Below are 20,653 nucleotides of genomic sequence, written 5' to 3'. Positions count from 1 at the left end.
GGGTAAAAACAACCGGAATTTGGGAATGGCTGTACTACAAGTACTCAGTACAGTGCTCTGCACACACTAAGCAATATTGACCTTGTACTCTGAGGTGAAACAAGAGGGAACAGGCCCCAGATTCGATAAGGACACTTAGATAAATTCAAGGAAAAGCTTTCTAGGCTCAGGGTGATTAAATACTGTAGGCTAAGAGGATGGAGATTCTTAAAGAGGTAAACCCAGCAGTGGTACAAAATGAGGCCTGAAAAACCCTTTAAACAAATACATAAATACTCTCCCAAGTGCTCAGTGCTCAGTGCTCTGCATGTAGTAAGAGTTCCATAAAGACCACTGATTGATTGACTGATAAATAAGTGAATGAATGAATAGAAAAATGAATAAATAAATAAATGAAATAGGCTGCACCTGCCAGAAGAAGAGAGGGCTGGACCAGACCCTCACTAGACTGTAAGATCCTTGTGGGCAGGGTTCGTGTGACCTTACTCTACTGTAGTGCACTCCCAAGTGCTTAGTACAGTGCTCTGCACGTAGTAAGTGCTCAGTACATACCATTGATTGATTGATTGATTGAGGCCGCTTCCAGCTCTGCGATTACGGGGTCGAGACGGCATTTTTCCTGGGGGAGAAGCAGCGGGTCAGCCCTGCCAGGCAAAGATTGATCGAGGGGGGATCGATCCAAATCAAGATAAGAACAGAGGAAATTCATGGAAAATTTCCTGAAGTAATGATCCTGAGCTGAGAATAACCCATCTGGTAACACACCGCAGAAGTGACAACCTCGACCCCTTATCCGCAAGGTATGAATCAATAAGTCGGCCAATTATTGGTATTTACTGAGCACTTATTGTGTGCAGAGTGCTTTACAAAGCGCTTGGGAAAGTACAGTCCAATAGAATTGGGGGACACAATCCTTGCCCACGAAGAGTTTACGGTCTAGAATGGGGATCTTGAGTTTTGGCGTTGCCAAAATTAGGCCTTTGGCAATTGGTGGTACTCACCATATTTGAGTTGTGACGATTTGGCAGTCAACCTTGGTAATAGTTGTGTAACTTCCTAAAGTCCTTGAACTTATTAGAATAAAGTGCTGGCTAATATGTTCCTCTCCGTTAGAAGGCACCGAGATGAATGTGAGCAGGACCCCCATATATGTATCAAAGGTATTTATTGAGTGCTTACTGTGTGCAGGCACTGTACTAAACCCTTGGGGGAGTCCTCCAGACTGTAAACTTGTTAATAATAATAATAATAATAATGGCATTTATTAAGCGCTTACTATGTGCAAAGCACTGTTCTAAGCACTGGGGAGGTTACAAGGTGATCAGGTTGTCCCACGGGGGGCTCACAGTCTTAATCCCCATTTTACAGATGAGGTAACTGAGGCACAGAGAAGTGAAGTGACTTGCCCAAAGTCACACAGCTGACAATTGGCAGAGCCGGAATTTGAACCCATGACCTCTGACTCCAAAACCCATGCTCTTTCCACTGAGCCACGCTGCTTCTCCTGTGGGCAGACTGTAAGCTCATTATGGACAGGGAATGCGTCTGCTAATTCTGTTGTATTTTACTCTCCAAAGCACATAGTACAGTGCTGTACACATAATAAGGGCTCCAAAAATGCCATTGGTTGATTGATTTCAAAACAACAGAGCTGGTAGACACGTTCCCTGCCCACAAGGAATTTTACAATCTGGAGGGTGGAGTTCACAGTCTAAAGTCCACAATCTAAGTTTCCCTTCTCCCTTCCCACCTCTCCAGCCCTTGCCTCCCTCTTCCACACACCTCCACTTCTCCTCATGACAAGCTTTCCGGGAAAAAAAACTCTAGCTTTTTTTAGAAAATGCATTGTATTGAAAATCAAAAGCCCCTCTTCAATTCAAACCCATAGTATCGGTTCCCAGTCCAGTAATAAATATTGTTCTCAACCCATCAATCATATTTACTGAGCGCTTTTACTGTGTGTAGTACACTGTACTAAGTGCTTAGGAGAGTAGGATAGAACCCCCTAGAGTGGCAAACTCCCTGATTGAGGGCAATAGCCTGAAGAAACTTTTTGACTGGGGGCAGTAGGCCATTTTGATACTGGCTTCCTGAATCCTCCATCCACCACCCTGTTTTCTTGACAGATTATGTGGCCAGTTAGGCATGAGGCAACAGAGGCTCTGTCCTTCCCGTCTTTGCACCTTCAGAGGTAAATCAATCAATCAATCATATTTATTGAGCGCTTACTGTGTGCAGAGCACTGTACTAAGCATTTGGGAAGTACAAGTTGGCAACATGTAGAGACAGTCCCTACCCAACAGTGGGCTCACACAGTTTAGGTAAAGACAAGACTCCGGGTGTCCCTTCTGTGCCCCAACCCCGGAACCCCAGGATGCCTGTATTTGGGAAAGCAGTATGACCTAGTCGATACAGCCATGGCCTGGGTGTCAGAAGGACCTGAGTTCTAATCCCGGCTCTGCCACTTACCAGCTGTGTGACCTTGGACCAGTCATTTCAAGCAGCGTGCTTCAAGGGGAAGCTGCGTGGCTCGGTGGAAAGAGCCTGGGCTTTGGAGTCAGAGGTCAGGGGTTCAAATCCCGGCTCCGCCAATTGTCAGGTGTGTGACTTCTCCGTGCCTCAGTTACTCCATCTGTAAAATGGGGATTAAGACTGTGAGCCCCCTGTGGGACAACCTGATCACCTTGTAACCTCCCCAGCGCTTAGAACGGTGCTTTGCACATAGTAAGCGCTTAATAAATGCCATCATTTTTATTATTTCACTTCCTCTGCTTCAGTTACCTCATCTGTAAAATGGGGGACAAGGACTGTGAGCCCACTGTTGGGTAGGGACTGTCTCTATATGTTGCCAATTTGTACTTCCCAAGCGCTTAGTACAGTGCTCTGCACATAGTAAGCGCTCAATAAATACAATTGATGATGATGATGATGACTGTGTCCAACCCAATTTGTATTCTCCTCAGTGCAGTGCCTGGCACATAGTAAGCAATTAACAAATAGCACAATTATTATTATCGTTATTATTATTATTGCTAATATTCCATCTTGTTATTGCCTTCCCACTGGCACCCCTCCATCCACCAGGAGAGCTTGCTTTGGCAACATTGCTGGTCCGGAATCTGAACTGCTCAGGGCCCTTCCCAACAAAGGCAGCTGTTTCTGTGTAAAACGATCAGCATCCTCACAGAATTAGTTGGGTTCACCAAGATGCAGCGGTGGGGTTCTGTGGTCATTAGTTGGGATTTGCAGTGTTGCATCCAAGAAGCGAGGTCCTCGGGTCAGCAAGCAAACAGCTCTGATTAGGTGGGTCATTTGCTTTTTTTTTCTTTAATGATGGTATTGGTTAAGCGCTTACTATGCGCCCAACACTGTCTCTTCTGCCGAGCCACTCTTTGAACTGACCACCCTATCCATTCAGCATAAACTGATTTCCATTTACCGTGCAGTGAGGGAAAGATAATGGATGTCTTCTGTCAGGACATCATATTTCTGTGGTTGATGTGTCTATTTCTTGGTTTAATGTGTAGCCGGCTTCTCCCTAAATTATTAATTGAAGTGCTTCCCTCTTTGAAGGAGCCTGGTTCTGATGAAGGATAGCTGTGTGTGCAAATTTTTGAGTCGGGTAAAATCTTTACCACAGTTTCTGTTGATACATATATAAAGCCAGGCGTGCGTGGGGGGGTTGGCGAATGGACATATACACACGTGTGTATGTGTGTGTGTGTATTTGCACATTCGCCAACCCACCAGGCAGAGCTGCTGGGTGGGCATGGAGAGTTTAGAATAATTGTCTTCCCTAATTAACTGGTTATCAAACAAGAACATTTCTCTACAGAACAATTACAAACTGTTTTGCTAAGATGTAGGAGTATCAGGATTATAACTCTGACATCTGCTTCTTTCCAGTTCTGATATATTCTTTTCATAATCACTAACCATATTTACCCTCCTTCCCCCCCCACACACACATGCATCCTCCCTTAATGATTAATCAGTTCAAGGGCTGACAAATCAGAAAAGAAAGCCAGTAGGCATGGTGGATTGGGGTATACCCACATGCCGAGGAAGACAGATTCTGAGGATCTTTAAACCTTATGAATGACTTTGAAATCAAAGTCTCCAAGAGAAAATATGATTTAATTGGAAAGTAATAGGGTCCTGATAATATTTAGATGAATATTTGAAGGGATCGTAAAGGCAATTTGGGCTCCGTGAGGGAAAGGAACATGTGTTTTGGCTCTGGTGTACTCTCCCAAGTGCTTAGCACAGTGCCTAGCACTTACTACTACCTCTGTTCATTTCACTGATGGTTTGATTGAGCTTTTGCAGCACTGAGGCTTTCAGAGTGTCTCTGCAATCAGCTGTGTGTTCACTCCAACACCAACATTTCCAAATAACACAGAGGGCTTTAGCCAGGAAAGTTTCCTGACAGCGAACAAGATTCAGCCGCCCAAGAAGGCTGAAACAAAATGAGCTCAAGTGAAACTCTCTCCTCACCATCTCAAACAAAGGTTTTTGTTAGTGGTCTTTACCCAGCCTAAACTGGAGGGGTGAGGCGTAATCTTGGGTGAGAAAAGATCTCGTCTGTTATCGAAAGGGGCTGGGAGATTTGCTGCCAGACCGAGAAGGATCCAATCCCTTATATTTGGATTCCCGTGATACTTTTCCAGATTTAGCTTCTGAGGCCAGGCCCAGGAAATGGCGTTCCCTCACTGCCTGTGGAAACTGTTGTTTTCCCAGCCTCCTCGGCCTCCCTTTCCAGGTGCTAACAGAACCTCCAGTTAAAACAGTTTCACTTTCAGACTTGGGAATGGAGGGATGGGAGGAGGAGGAGTGCATTACGGAAGGAGAAGGCTGAATTGTGAACACATGAAGCCTCTGCCAGAAATTGGGCATTGGCTGGGGAATAAATATCACCAAAGGGCCGGCAGGGAATACCCCTTGGTCTCTGCCCCTGAAGAAATAGAAAGTGAAATGATTCCACATGTGTGAAAGCAGGTTTAGAAATCTGAGCGCGGCTTTCAAAATAGGGGACAAATTTATCAGTCAACAATGGGGGTCTTGGGCTACCTTAGCAGATCCTACATGGTTCTGTGCCAATTAGAGAGAAAATGGAGGTGGAAGTTCTCTTCTGGCAAATCCATCTACCAGATATGAACCAGATCAGGACTGGGAGGTCTCTACTCTAAAGGGAACCTACTGGGAGACAGTGTGGCCTGGTGGAAGGCGTGCAGTTGTGGGAATTGGGAGGGCCGAGTTTTAGTCCCAGCTCAGTCATTGGCTTACTGTATGACCTTGGGCAAGTCACTTAACCTCTCTTTATGCCTCAGTTTTCTCATGTGTAAAATGGGGATAATAATACCTGCCTCTCCCTTCCTCTCAGGGATAGTGGGGGGTAGAAAAATAAGGTATTGGGAAAATGCTTTATCAGTTCTCCCTCTTACTAAGACCGTGAGCCATGTGGGACAAGGACTATGTCCTGATTAACATTTATCTACCTCAGTGCTTAGAACAGTGCTCAACCCCCAGAAAGTGCTTATCTAATGCTATTATTATTATTATTGAAAATGTTCTATAAATTCCCAAGTGTTGTTAAGGTTAATGTTTGGGGAAAACTGAAAAGAACCAAATTCCAGCTTCAGCTGAGTCATGTGGATCCAGGCAGTCCTAGAGGGGAAGACTTGGGTCTATAAAGCAGATTTTCCCCAGAGGGACCCAAAATGTGGAGAGGACCCCCACATAGCGAGTCCAGCCCTCTCCTCTCCAAGGCTGTGGATTTGGGATTTGCCCCAGGAGAGAAAGCAGACCATCAAGACGTTTTCCTTGGTGCACACTGAGAGAGAGAATAATACCTTCTTAGCCCCACGCTTGGTGTCTGACTTCATTCAATCATATTTAATCATATTCATTGAACACTTACTGTGTGCAGAGCATTGTATTAAGCGCTTCGGAGAGTACAATACAACAACAAACAGACATATTCCTGGCCCACAATGAGCTCACAGGATCTCAGTACTGCAGCAGAGTTGGTAGACAGGTTCCCTGCCCACAATGAGCTTACAGTCTAGAAGGGAAGACAGACATTAATATAAATGAATAAATTACAACTATGTACTGTGGGGCTGAGGGTGAATGCCAAGTGCCCAAAGGGTACAGATCTGAGGTCCCGTCTGCCTAGGAGTGAGTGATTGATTAAAACCCCAGATATTTGGGCATTTGCCTGGCATTGGGATTGTGCCAGGCTCCTGGACCTTGGTTCCAATCAGAAAACAGCAGCGAGGACCTCATGTGTAAATCCTTTGATCCTTTTTTTTAAAAAATGGTATTTGTTAAGCACTTACTATGTGCCAGGCATTCTACTTAGCACTGTTGAAAATACAAGTTAACCAGGTCGTACAGTCCCTGACCCACATAGGGCTAACAGTCTTAATCCCCATTTTACGGAGGAGGTAGCTGAGGCCCAGAGAAGTGAAATGACTTGCCCAAGGTCACACAGCAGGCAAGTGGCAGAGCTGGGATTAGAACCCAGGTCCTTCTGACCCCTAGGCCCATGTTATATCTACTAGGCCATGCTACTGCTTCTTTTCCTCTGGTAAAAAATGCAAAGTTTTCCAGATTCTGAGCCCCTGGGGCCTATTCTCCATCCCCTTTTTGACTGTACTGCTCAGCATTTGTTGAGCAAAAACAGGTTGGCATCTAAAGACAAGTCCATTCACCCCACTACCAAAGTCTCCGAGGTGCAAACACGCTCACGTGAGTATGAAAGTACTGATTTCTGAGGGGCAGGAGAACCAGAACAAACTTGTTCTGTAGACTAGACAAAATACCAGTGCACAGTTAGTACTCAACAGCTGGGACTCTCCTTCCTATGCCATCTCTTTTCTGAGGAAAAAGCATTCCATCCCTATCCCTGCCACTGTAATAGTCATTTCACTAAACCATAGTCAGAGGAAGAATGTCCCTCAATGGAAAACAGACGCCACAGAGAGGATTGATGTTTATTTCCAGTGAATTTCTTGCCGTTGCCTCAACTTTGAATTGCACTGAAATCTGATTTCACGTATCCCAGCTCATTTTGATACTCCAGTCCTCCCCTCCCCCGTGATCCTTTTTCTGAGCTAGGCAGAACTTGCGCACAGTCAAGACTTGAGCAGTTGACAGGTTTCAGCTCCTTTAATCCCGGAAGGCATTTAGTTCACCTCGACAGGTCCTGCCACACAACGGGTCAGTCCTGTTAGCCTCCACCTTACGGAACAGCACCGGAGGGAATGATGGAAGGGCCGAAGAATAGGATGGGGACGAAAGGTTAACTGTACTGGGATCGTTCAGTCCGAAGAGCAGAAGGCTGAGGTGTAATTTAATACTGCTCTTCAACTGTAGGACAGTTTGTCGTTTGGAGGTGAGTTATCAACTGACTTCCCTCTCCAGTGAGGATGAAATGAAGGAAAATGGGCTGAGATCGTAACTGAATGGATTCTGGTTAGATAAAAAGGAAAACTTCCTGAAAGCAAGAGTCTGAATCTGGTTACCGAGAAAGGTTCAGCGATCTCCTTGTCAGAGGCCCTTTAAGAACAGGAGAAGCAGTGTGGCCTGGTGGCTAGAGCACATGCCTGGGAGTCAGAAGGACTCTACTCCCAGCTCTGCCACTTATCTGTTGTGTGACCTTGGGCGGGTCATTTAACTTCCCTGTGCCTCAATTACCTCATCTGTAAAAGGGGGATTAAGACTATGAGCCCCACGTGGGACAGGGACTGTGTCTAACCTGATTATCCCAGTGGAAAAAGCCCTGGCTTTGGAGTCAGAAGTCATGGGTTCAAATGCCGGCTCCGCCGCTCATCAACTATGTGACTTTGGGCAAGTCACTTCACTTCTCTGTGCCTCAGTTCCCTTATCTGTAAAATGGGGATTAAGACTGTGAGCCCCACCACTTCTCTGTGCCTCAGTTCCCTCATCTGTAAAATGGGGATTAAGACTGTGAGCCCCACATGGGACAACCTGATCACCTTGTATCCCCCCAGTGCTTAGAACAGTGCTTTGCACATAGTAAGTGCTTAACAAATACCATCATCATTATTATTATTATTATCTGCTGAATGACAAGCGTGTTTTGCCAAGATTGTAAGGCTCTTCCAGACTGTAAGCTCAATGTGGGTAGGGAGAGTGTCCACCAACTCTGTTAAATTGTACTTTCCCAACCACTTAGTACAGTGCTCTGCGCAGTGTAAGCGCTCAATAAAAATGATCAATCGGTTGATTGATTGATGGCAGACATCAGGAAGAAAGTTGAGGTTTCAGGAAGATAATGGGTGGAAGAGGTAGAAACCGAAACAGCAGCAGTCCTTATAAAGTAGACACAAACAAAGTGCAACCACACAGCGGAGTTCAATCTTTGCCCATATTCAGTGTAGATGAGATTATCAGTCACATGGATCATTTCAGCCCCACTCAAGCCCGTGGAAAAAACTCCCATCAATAGCATTACCTTTAAACTCTCAGGATGGTTGTCGAGAGACAGAAACAAGCTAGTGAAAACAAACTAGGTGAAAAATCATTACTTCAATCATTCCGGGACAGAGGTCATCTTCGAACCAAAAGACAACAAGATGTTAACAAGGTTATTATATCCCTTGCAAATGAGGCTTCCCATAATGTCTCTCCTCTGGTCACATTTTATCTTTGACCCTCTCTCCCCCACTCCAACCCTGGCACCAAAGGGATGTCCACATTTAATATCTGGATTTAGGTTGAGGTCTTGTTACCAAAACCTTTGGTTATCCAGGCTTCCTTTGGGCATTCGTGTTTGTTCAGTAGACCCAGACTTTTACATATTGTAGCTCCGAGCCTAAGTAACTAAATCCCCATGAAGAATGCTGAGAAACCCCAGGGCGTGGAGGTGTAAATGAGAACATAGGCAGTAGTTCTGAACTCTCCCGCAGAGCTCATAAAATGACACGACAGTACCAGCTGTTATTCACCACTAAACACAGCAAGCGCCCAGCACTAAACAGTGTCAGAGGCATATCCTCAGCCTTTCGATGTGTATGGAGGCTTCTTATTTACAGGAGATAGGAACGGAGCAGAAATAGAGTGCTCCCTACGAGTGTTTGGTTTTTTAGATGGTATTTGTTAAGTGCTTACTATGTGTCAAGCACTGTTCTAAGCATCGGAGTAGAGACAAGGTAATCGGGCCAGACAAAGTCCCTGCTCCAATCTAAGTAGGAAAGAGTACAGGTAATAATAATAATAATCTTGGTACTTGTTAAGCACTTTCTTAAGCACTGTTCTAAGCACAGGTTGGACACAGTCCCTGTCCCATATGGGACTCACAGTCTTCATCCCCATTTTACAGATGAGGTAACTGAGGCCCAGAGAAGTTAAGTGACTTGCCCAGCATCACACAGCAATACATGGCAGAGCCGGGATTAGATCCCAGGCCTACTGATTCCCAGGCCCATGCTCTATCCACCAAGCCATGCTGTTTCCCATTGACTCCTCATTTTGCAGATGAAGGAACTAAGGCACAGTGAAGTGACTTGCCCAACATCCCGCACAGCAGAAAAGTGGTGGAGCCAGCATTTGAACCCAGGTCCTCTGACTCTGAGGCCCACGCTGCGTCCACTATGCTATACCGCTTTTCACTCCTCTGCATGCTGGGAGTAGAATTTGTACTACTGTTCTGTTCCCAGTGACCTGTAACCCCTGGAGCCTCTGAATGGATCAGGTGACTTCTCACACTCTCACACATAACAAATACCAATAAAAATAAAAAACCGGGAAAGTCCCTCCCCCACCTCCGGCCATGTCAGCATTGAAATTATCTCTGATTAGATTCCACTCAACATTCAGCTTGAGGAACCAGACCGGTCTATAAAATGTCTGCCACCAGCCTGGCAGCGAATTCTTTTGCAAGTGAATCTGGGCCGGAGCAATAAATGTTTGCAGCCGGTGATGGAAATAAATGATTGCATTCCAATCGGATTGAAAGCACCTCTTCAGAGATTTTAATATTCCTCTGCGACATGTGTGAGTGTCCTCTTTGGGTCTGCACTGAACTATGCATACTCTTTAAATTCTTGCCAGGAGGTGAATAATTAATAAATTTATGTGACCTTTCATACCTCCTACTTAATATACAATGGCTTGATGTGTCCCAGATATAACATGCCATGGTCTCTTGTTTCCGATTAATCGGTCAGTCATATTTATTGAGCACATACTGTGTGCAGAGCACTGTACTAAGCACTTGGAGAGTACAGTGTAACAGAGTTGGGAGACAAACTATTAAGGGTGCAAGAGTCACCAGATAACTGGGAAACTCTGTAGTCCCTCACTGTAGTAGATGCCCCTAACTCGATTAATCAAGCAGCTGTATCTATTGAGTATATACTGTGTGCGGAGTATACTTGGCAGAGTACAATAGAATTGATAGTCACGATCCCTGCCCTTGAGAGGCTGAATGTAGTATAACCTGGTAAGCAATTAAATCAGAGAATAAAACCGGGGAGTGGGCAGTTAAATATATTATTCTCAGCACCCTTAGTGCCCTAGCAGTTTTTCTCCGAGAAGGTAAAATCTCCAGACGTCTAATTCCCCAGATTTGTGTGGGAGAGAAATCATTAATACATGTCTCATTGTGGACCCTTCTATCTAAACTGGCTCAGGAAAGGGTTCACAAGAGCTGTATTATCCATCATGAGCCCATTTCCAGCTGGAAAAGAATGCAACTTGCTCTTTGTCTTTAGGCAGTAAATAAAATTGATCTCTCAACAGAGCTTTTGAGGAAAAAGAAAAAAAGACACCTGCCCCAGTTCATAAAGGGGATTAACAAACAGAAAGTGTGTTTAATTCAATTCATAATGAATTTTCCTCCAAAGGTTAATAATAGTAATTAATAATAATAGTGGTATTTGTTAAGTGCCAGGCACTGTAGTAAGCACTGGGGTAGATAATAATAGTAATAATAATTATGGTATTTGTTAAGCACTTACTATGTACAAGACACTGTACTAGGCACTGGGGTGAATACAAGCAAATCGGGTTAGATGCAGTCCCTGTTCCACCTAAGGCTCCCAGTCTTCATGCCCATATTACAGATGAAGGAACTGAGGCCCAGAGAAGTGAAGTAACTTGTCTGAGGTCACGCAGCAGACATGTGGCAGAGCCGGGATTAGAACCATGTCCTCCAACTCCTACGCCCGGGGTCTTTCCTCTAGACCATGCTGCTTCCTATCTCAGTTCATAAAGGAGATTAAACAAACTGAAAGTGGGTTTGCTCCAATTTAGAATGAATTTTCCTCCAAAGGTTAATAATCTCACTGGGGGCTCATGGGAGGGGCTTGGAGCAGATGGTTACGGGCTCCTTTTGGGGACCCTTTTCGGGTCCGGAATCCCCAAATGAGCCAAAGGAGTCGTCTCACAGACGGTGACCCAGTGGACTGGGTGAGAAACGTTCTGACAAAACCCATGCCTTTCTCTTAATAATGGCGAGTTTTTCTCCTCATCCCAGTTCTCGTCCATGTCTCTGTGAAAGAGATAGGGCCCCCTGGGCGGGACTCTGAGGTTGTGGCCGACCCCTTGGAAATGTGCCTGGATCTGGATCTCTGTTGTTGGAATTCATACGTTCATTAGTATTTATTGATCACTTATTGTGTGCAGTCTAGAAGGGGGAGACAGACAACAAAACAAAACACCTGGACAGGTGTCAAGTCATCAGAACAAATAGAATTAAAGCTAGATGCACATCATTAACGAAATAAATAGAATAGTAAATATGTACAAGTACAATAAATACAGTAATAAATCTGTACAAACATACATACAGGTGCTGTGGGGAGGGGAAGGAGGTAGGGCGGTGGGATGGGGAAGAGGAGAGGGAAAAGGAGGCACAGTCTGGGAAGGCCTCTTGGAGGAGGTGAGTTCTCAGTAGGGCTTTGAAGGGAGGAAGAGAGCTAGCTTGGCGGATGTGCGGAGGGAGGACTTTCCAGGCCAGGGGGAGGACGTGGGCCGGGGGTCGATGGCGGGACAGGCGAGAATGAGGTACAGTGAGGAGGTTAGTGGCAGAGGAGCGGAGGGTGCGGGCCGGGCTGGAGAAGTAGAGAAGGGAGGTGAGGTAGGAGGGGGTGAGGTGATGGACAGCCTTGAAGCCGAGAGTGAGGAGTTTTTGTTTGATGCGTAGGTTGACAGGCAGCCACTGGAGATTTTTGAGGAGGGGAGTAAAGTGTCCAGAGCGTTTCTGCACAAAGATGATCCGGGCAGCAGCGTGAAGTATAGAGTGAAGTGGGGAGAGACAGAAGGATGGGAGATCAGAGAGGAGGCTGAAGCAGTAATCGGGTTGGACTCAGTCCCTATTCCCCGTGGGACTCACTGTCTTCATCCCCATTTTGCAGATGTGGAAGCTGAAACCCAGAGAAATGATCTGAGTTGACCAAGGTCATACAGCAGACAAGTGGCGGAGTCAGGATTAGAACCCTCTATCCACTGCTCTATCCACTGGGCCACATTGCTTCTCTACCCCTAGCACTTAGTACTTAGCACTTAGTACAGGGCCTGGCACATAGTAAGCACTTAACAAATACCATTTTTTTAAAAAAGGGGGCTTCTGGCTTTGGTTTTCCTGCTTGTTGAGAAAGCCTCACCCCTCTCAGAAAACAGAGTTAAGCATCTTGGTTCCTACTTGGAAGAGGCCAGCTAGAGCCCAATCAATCAATAATATTTATTGAGTGCTTATTGGGTACAGAGCACTGTACCAAGCGTTTGGGGAAGCAGCGTGGCATATTCATTCATTCAGTTGTATTTATTGAGCACTTACTGTGTGCAGAGCACTGTACTAAGCACTTGGGAAGTACAAATCAGCAACATATAGAGACGGTCTCTACCCAACAACGGGCTCACAGTCTAGAAAGGGGAGACAGACAACAAAACAAAACAAGTAGACAGGTGTCAATGCCATCAGAATAAATAGAGTTATAGCTATATACCTCATTAATAAAATACAGTAAATATGGACAAATAAAATAGAGTAATAAATATGTACAAATATATACAAGTGCTGCGGGGAGGGGAAGAGGGTAGGGCTGGGGGGCGATGGGGAGGAGGAGGAGAGAAAAAAGGGGGGTTCAGTCTGGGAAGGCCTCCTGAAGGAGGTGAGCTCTCAGTAGGGCTTTGAAGGGAGGAAGAGAGCTAGTTTAGTTTATTTCTATAAAGAGAGCTAAGCATAGTGGATAGAGCACAGTCCTGAGAGAAGGACCTGGTTCGTATCCCAGCTTGTATCCTGTTCGTATCCCATTCCCAGTTCATATCCTGGGTTCGTATCCCAGCTCTGCCACTTGTCTGCTCTGTGACCTCGGGCAAGTCACTTCACTTCTCTGGGCTTCATCTGCAAAATGGGGATAAAGACTGTGAGCCCCATGTGGGACTGGGACTGTGTCCAATCTGTTTAGCTTGTGTCTACCCCAGCTTAGAACAGTGCTTGACACATAGTAAGCACTTAACAAATAGCATTAATATTATTCGATTATCTTTACTGAACCCTCCCAATCAAGGCAAAGACTGTACTCAGGGAAAAGTGCAGCACTGACAGGACACACCCAATCCAATGTTGCCAATTTGTACTTCCCAAGCGCTTAGTACAGTGATCTGCACATAGTAAGCGCTCAATAAATACGATTGATGATGATGATGATTCCCTGCCCTCAAGGAGCTTTACAATCTAATAAAGGAGACAGCCACCAATATTTACAAATATCAGGAGCCAGAAGGACGAACAAGGATCTATTTGAGATGTGTATCAGGGAGCCAAGCGCCCAGGATCAAATGCCTTTCTTTTCCTTAAACAGACTGACCTGGCAACGGGATGTTAATTATTATTTGCTGTTTTGTTCTTTTCAGGCATATAAGAGGAAAACAGAAGCGGCAAAGAAGGAGTACCTAAAAGCTCTGGCTGCCTATAGGGCCAGCCTGGTTTCCAAGGTAACAAACAGACAATGAGCTTTATTCAAGAGGATCTCTGAGGATGTGGCATTGATGAATTCGTTCCCACTGATCGGAAAGGGAGGAGGGTTCAGGAGAGAGCCTGCCAGCCAATCCAGGTTAACTCCCTGCCTGTGCACTCAAGACGGTGCTCCCAATCTTAGGAAGAACTTGCTTGGAGTGCCAAGGGGAAACTGAGGGAGGCCCAGAAACACCAGAGAAGTAACATACTCTTGTGGATAGAGCATGGGCTTGGGAGTCAAAGGGACCTGGATTCTAATGCCGACTCCCTCACTTGTCTGTTGTGTGACCCTGAGCAAGTCACTTCACTTCTTTGGGCCTCAGTTACCTCAGCTGTAAAATGGGGAATAAGACTGTGAGCCCCCTGTGGGACAGGGACTGTGTCCAACCTGATTTGCTTATATCCAACCCAGAGCTTAGTACAGTGCCTGGCATATAGTAAGTGCTTAACAAAAGCCACAATTATTATTTTTCTTACAGAGCCCCAGACCTCCTCAGCAGGGAGGCTGGAGGCAGGAGTGGACCTTTCCAAGAGTCTGACGGTTATTGGGGTGTCCCAGTGTGATTCACTCTGATTCTCTGACTCGCATGATTGGGGCGATGCTCTGGCCAAATCAGGGACAAGCATTGTCTTAGGGTTAGTTCCTTTGGCAAGTAGAAGTTGAGGTAATTAAGCGGTTCTCCTGGGAAATGATAACCCCCTCTCTTCTTCCTGCATAACCAGTTACATAAAAGTCATCCTGGGTGACCACTTTGGGCCTGAAGACTGGTGACCTTCCACAGTCCAGGAAAATCCACTGTAATCAAAATAGTAGTAACTGCGGTATTTGTTAAGCCCTTACTATGTGCTGAATATTGTACAAAGTACACTGCAGTCAGATTAGACACAGTCTCTGTGCCATGTGAAACTCACAGTCTAAGGGGAAGCAGTATGGCCCTGGGAATCAGAATAATAATAATAATAATAATGGCATTTATCAAGTGCTTACTATGTGCAAAGCACTGTTCTGAGTGCTGGGGAGGTTACAAGGTGATCAGGTTGTCCCACAGGAGGCTCCCAGTCTTAATCCCCATTTTACAGATGAGGTAACTGAGGCACAGTGAAGTCAAGTGACTTCAGTTTATAATAATAATAATAATAATGGCATTTATTAAGCACTTACTATGTGCAAGGCACTGTTCTAAGCTCTGGGGGTATAAAAGGTGATCAGGTTGTCCCACAGGGGGCTCACAGTCTTCATCCCCATTTTACAGATGAGGTACCTGAGGACCAGAGAAGTTAATTGACTTGCCCAAAGTCACACAGCTGACAAGTAGTAGAGCCATGATTCGAACCCATGACCTCTGACTCCAAAGTCCGTGCTCTTTCCACTGAGTCAGAAGAATCTAGGTTCTTATCCCAGGTCTACCGCTTGTCTGCTGTGTGACTTTAGGCAAGTCACTTAACTTCTCTGTACTTCAGTTACTCATCTGTAAAATGGGAGTAAAGACCATGAGCCCCATGTGGAACATGGCCTGTTTCCAACCTGATTAGCTTGTATCTACCGTAGCGCTTAGTATGCCTGGTACATAGTAAGTGCTTAACAGATATTATTTTTAAAAGGTGGGGAGGGGAACAATAGTAAGAGTCGTAACAGTATTGATTAAGCGCTTAGTGTGAGCAGAGCACTTTTTGAAGAGAGAATTCCCAAGTGGGAATTAGACATGGTCCTGGCCCCTGTGGGGTTCACAATCTAAAAACAGGAGTTTAATCTCCATTTTATAGATGAGGAAACCAAGAAACAGAGAAGTGAAGGGATTACTCCAGGTTAAACAGCAGGTTAGTGGCCAGGCTGTGATTAGAACCCAGGTCCTCTGGCTCCCAGGCCTGTGGTCTTTCCGCTAGTCAGTCAATCAGTCTATCATATTTATTAAGTGCTTACGGTGTGCAGAGAAGCAGCGTGACTCAATGGAAAGAGCCCGGGCTTGGGTAGTCAGAGGTCATGGGTTCTAATCCTGGCTTCGCCACTTGTCATCTGTGTGACTTTGGGCAAGTCACTTAACTTCTCCGTGCCTCAGTTCCCTCATGTGTAAAATGGGGATTAAGACTGTGAGCCCCGCGTGGGACAACCTTGATTTCCTTGTATCCCCCCAACGCTTAGAACAGTGCTTGGCACGTCAACGTTATTATTATTACTAAGCCATGGGAGAGTACAGTAGAACAGTATAACAGACATATTCCCATGCTCGTAGTGAGTTTACCGTCTAGGCCATGCTGCTTCTCTGTAATAGCCCCCTCCCACACTTTGGGACCTCTGTTAATCACCACCAAGGAGCCCCCTCCTCCCATAGACTTCTCTCCTCTGTGTCAGGGGTTCAGCCTTCAGGAGTTGCTGAGGTGGAGTGAGCAGGAAGGGAGAATTCATGGAAAAGGCTCGGGCTTTGGAACTCTGTTGAGTTAAGGCCGGGATGGGCCACCTACAAAGACTGTTGCAATCCACTGAATGGTGTTAGCCAGCTCACCACTGTGCCTGGAAAAAGTAAAATCATATCACCACCGCATGTGAGGCTACCTTAGAACAGTGCTTTGCACATAGTAAGCGCTTAATAAATGCCATCATTATTATTACCTGGATCAGGTTCAATAGCATGTCTCTAAGTGTAATAAATTTGTGGGAAATCCACACGGAGGGCTCTTCCAAGACAGATGCCACAGCACTATATTCATAGGCATCTTGGACACCTGCTATCTTGTAAGTTTAGCCCTCAGCAGCAGGTGAATCAGTCAGTTAATGAATTTCATCGAGTGCCTGCTGAGCGTAGAACAGTGTACTGAACTCTTGGGAGCGTGCCTGCCCTCCAGGAGTATACAGTCTGTGGTATTTATCGAGCACCTGCTGTGTACAAGCAGCGTGGCTCAGTGGAAAGAGCACGGGCTTTGGAGTCAGAGGTCATGAGTTCAAATGCCGGCTCCGCCAACTGTCAGCTGTGTGACTTTGGGCAAGTCACTTAACTTCTCTGTGCCTCAGTTGCCTCATCTGTAAAATGGGGATTAAAACTGTGAGCCCCCGTGGGACAACCTGATCACCTTGTAACCTCCCCAGCGCTTAGAACAGTGCTTTGCACATGGTAAGCACTTAACAAATATTGTCATTATTATTATTACGAGCGTAGGACTAAGGACTTGGCTGAATACATCAGAGCTAAAAGACAAGGTCCTTGCCCTCAAGGAGTTTACAAGCCGATGGAGGAGACAGGCAGAGAAATTATTTACAAATAGAAGGAGCAAGAGGAAGAGCTAGGAATAACCAAAAATAACACAAGTAGGGAAGAGGAAATAGATGGATAAGTAACCAATAATTAAATCAATGTATGCTACTGATCTAAATGCCTGGGTATACTTAAGTGCCAAAAGGACAGACTTCAACCCCCCAGGCTGTGTATAGCTGATGCATTGCCCAATGGACTAAGCATCGTCCTGAGAGTCAGTGAACCTGAGTTCTAGTCCCCGCTCTGCCATTTTCCTGCTCCATGACCTTGGACAAGTCACTTAACTTCTCTGTGCCTCCTTTTCTCATCTGGAAAATGGGGGTTCAATACTTGTTCTCCCTCCTACCTAGACTGCGATCCCCATGTAGGATCGGGACAGCATCCTAACTGATTAACTTGTATCTACTCCAGCGCTTAGAACAGCACTTGACACATAAATAAGCGCTCAACAAATACTGCTAATCTTATGGGGGAGTGGGAGGAGTTTGTCATCCACTAATCAATAAATAGAATTTACTGAGCGGTGATTGTGGGCAGAGCACTTTTCTCAGCGCTGGGGAGAACACAATGCAGTAGAGTTGGTAGAAAGATGAACAATACAATTATGTGGTATTGTACTCTCCCTATCACCTAGCCTAGTGGATAGAGCTTGGGCCTGGAGTTGGAAAGGCCTGGGTTTTAATCCTGGCTCTACCACCTGTCTGCTAAGTGAGTGGTCTTGGGCAAGTCATTTCACTTCTGCATGCCCCAGTTCCCTCATCTGTAAAATGGGGATTAAGACTGTGAGCCCCACGTGGGACATGGGACAAGTCCAACCTAATTAGCTTATATAATAATAATAATGATGGCATTTATTAAGCACTTACTATGTGCAAAGCACTGTTCTAAGCACTGGAAATAATAATTATGGCTTTTGTTAAGCACTTACTATGTGCCAAGCACTGTTCTAAGTGCTGGAAATAATACTTATGGCATTTGTTAAGCGCTTACTATGTGCCAAGCACTGTTCTAAGTGCTAGGGGGCATGCAAGGTACTCAGGTTGTCCCACGTGGGGCTCACAGCCTTAATCCCCATTTTGCAGATGAGGTCACTGAGGCCCAGAGAAGTGAAGTGACTTGCCCAAAGTCACACAGCTGACAAGTGGCGGAGATGGGATTAGAACCCATGACCTCTGACTCCCAAGCCTGGGCTCTTGGCACTGAGCCACGCTGCTTTCTACCCCAGCGCTTAGCACAGTGCCTGGCACTTAGTATAGTGCCTGGCATAGAGTGTGCACTAACAATGAAAAATAAAAGAGCGCTTAGTCCAGTGCTCTGCACACAGCAAGCGCTCAATAAATACGACTGACTGAATGGATGCAATGAGTCAGCTCGCTGACCCCCTGCTTGTCTTGCAGAGCTCGGCCGATCAGGGCGAGGCCAAGAGCGTCCAGCCCAACCAGCCGGCGAAGATGATCCCCCCGAAGCAGCCCATGTACACCATGCCGCCCCAGGCCTCGTCGCCCTACCCGGGCCTCAGCGCCTTCCTGTCCCCGTCCGACCTGCAGAGCTATCGCGGCCACCCTCACCCGGGCCTGCCCAGATCCCTCAGCTCCAAATCCATGCTACCCAGCATCAGTGCCTCGCCCCCGCCTTCTTTCCAGATCAGCCCTCCTCTGCACCAACCGCTGTCCCTGCCCCACCCGCAGAGCTCCATCCTCAACCAGTCCCTCCACATGCAGCAGCCCCAGCAGCCCTCCATCTTGTCTCCTTCCATGGCACTACAGGTACAGCCCCCGATGAACGCCTCGCCACCGGGACAACAGGTGAGGGGCCCGCAGATCCGGGGGGTGGGCCCTGGCTGGGACCACCCATTCCCCCAACGCCCCCGCTCTCCCCCTCTCATGATGCATGTGGGGTCCCGGGGAGAGCGACAGCCACCTTGGGCAGAATATGGGCCCCATGGAGCCGGGTTACTTGGCATCTGGGCCAGACGGAGGGAGACGCTGGTTTTTAAGCTGTGTGGCTTGGTGGGTAGATCAGAAGGTCATGGCTTCTGATCCCGGCTCTGCCACTTGTCCGCAGGATGACCTTGGGCCAGTCACTTCACTTCACTGAGCCTCAGTTACCTCAGCTGGAAAATGAGGATGGAGACTGTGAGCCCCACGTGGGACTGTGTCCGACCCAATTTACTTGTATCCGTGCCAGCGCTTCATTCATTCGATTGTATTTATTAAGCGCTTACTGTGCACAGAGCACTGCACTAAGTGCTTGGGAGAGTACAACAGAACAGTAAACTGACACAATGAGCTGCCCACAGTGAGCTTACGTGGCACAGAGTAAGCGCTTACCAAGTACCGCAGTTATCATTATCATCATCATCATCATTATTATTATTGTTGTTAATAATAATAATAAACTCGCTGTTTCTGGATGCTTATGAACTAGATGTCAGAAAAAAGGGCGGACTGGACGCTTTATCGAGATAAAGCTTGCCTGGGGAATGATCGTATTTAAACGGAGCCACGGCACAGCAGAGGGAGCCATTCTCCGCTGTCGTTAGTTGAGGCTTAATGGTTCTCGGCTTCATCACGCGGCTGGGAGTCCCCAGATGTGAGGTCAGAGGGCTTTGTCAGACCCGGTGCAAGGGAAATAAAGGAAGAGGCCGCGGGGACACTGTCAGATGAATGGCGAAAGCCCAGCCATAAGGAGCTCTCAGTAGTGGTGGGAAGAGCCCTGTGAGGAACATAAAGGGCTGAGGCCTGGATTCAGTGACTCCGTCAAGTCGGTCAATCATACTTATTGAAAACTTACTAGGCGCAGAGCACCGGACTAAGCACTTGGGAGAGTAGAATATAACAATAAGCAGACTCATTCGCTGCCCACAATGAGCTTACAGTCTAGAGGGGGAGGTGGATATTAATAGAAATAAATGAATTAAAGAGGTGGACATGAGCGCTGTGGGGCTGGGAGGGGCGGATGAATAAAGGGAGCAAGTCAGGGTGACACAGAAGGGCGTGGGAGAAGAGGAAAGGGAGGACTTAGTCAGGGAAGACCTCTTGGAGGAGATGGGCCTTCAAGAAGGCCTCGAATCGGGGGGAGTGTAATTGTCTTTCGGATATGAGGAGGGAAAGTGTGCCAAGCCAGAGGCAGGACGTGGGCGAGTGGTCAGCGGCAAGATCAAGGTAAGGTTAGAAGGTTGGCATCCAGCCTCCCCTAGGAGAAACAGCTGAACTGGAAGGGAAGTAGAAAGGGCTTCCCCGTTTTCTAGACTGCTGATGCCTAGGCTGCCTGCGGAGCGTACCCCACGAGAGTTGGCCAGAGAATGAGAATGCCCAGGTGGCTTTCATGGAAACACGACCCAGTGGAAAGAGCACAGGCCTGAGATCAGAGGCCCCGAATTCTAAACCTGACTCCGCCATTTGCTTGCCATGTG

General features: G+C 46.6%; 1 protein-coding gene across 4 annotated transcripts in view; it reads left to right on the top strand.

Annotated features, from left to right (window-relative positions):
* The window catches only part of TOX2 (TOX high mobility group box family member 2), a 291,212-nt gene that overhangs the window by 262,594 nt on the left and 7,965 nt on the right, over positions 1-20,653 (top strand). For all 4 annotated transcript variants that reach the window (XM_038750718.1, XM_038750717.1, XM_038750715.1 and 1 more), the window contains 2 exons: positions 13,888-13,968; positions 18,636-19,043. In XM_038750718.1, coding sequence (XP_038606646.1) covers positions 13,888-13,968; positions 18,636-19,043 — 489 coding nt within the window. The remainder of the gene's footprint in view (positions 1-13,887; positions 13,969-18,635; positions 19,044-20,653) is intronic.

Source organism: Tachyglossus aculeatus, chromosome 8, assembly GCF_015852505.1.
Source record: "Tachyglossus aculeatus isolate mTacAcu1 chromosome 8, mTacAcu1.pri, whole genome shotgun sequence".
Classification (NCBI taxonomy): Eukaryota; Metazoa; Chordata; class Mammalia; order Monotremata; family Tachyglossidae; genus Tachyglossus; species Tachyglossus aculeatus.
Note: the sequence above shows the minus strand (reverse complement) of the source record. Positions and strands in the feature narration are given on the sequence as shown.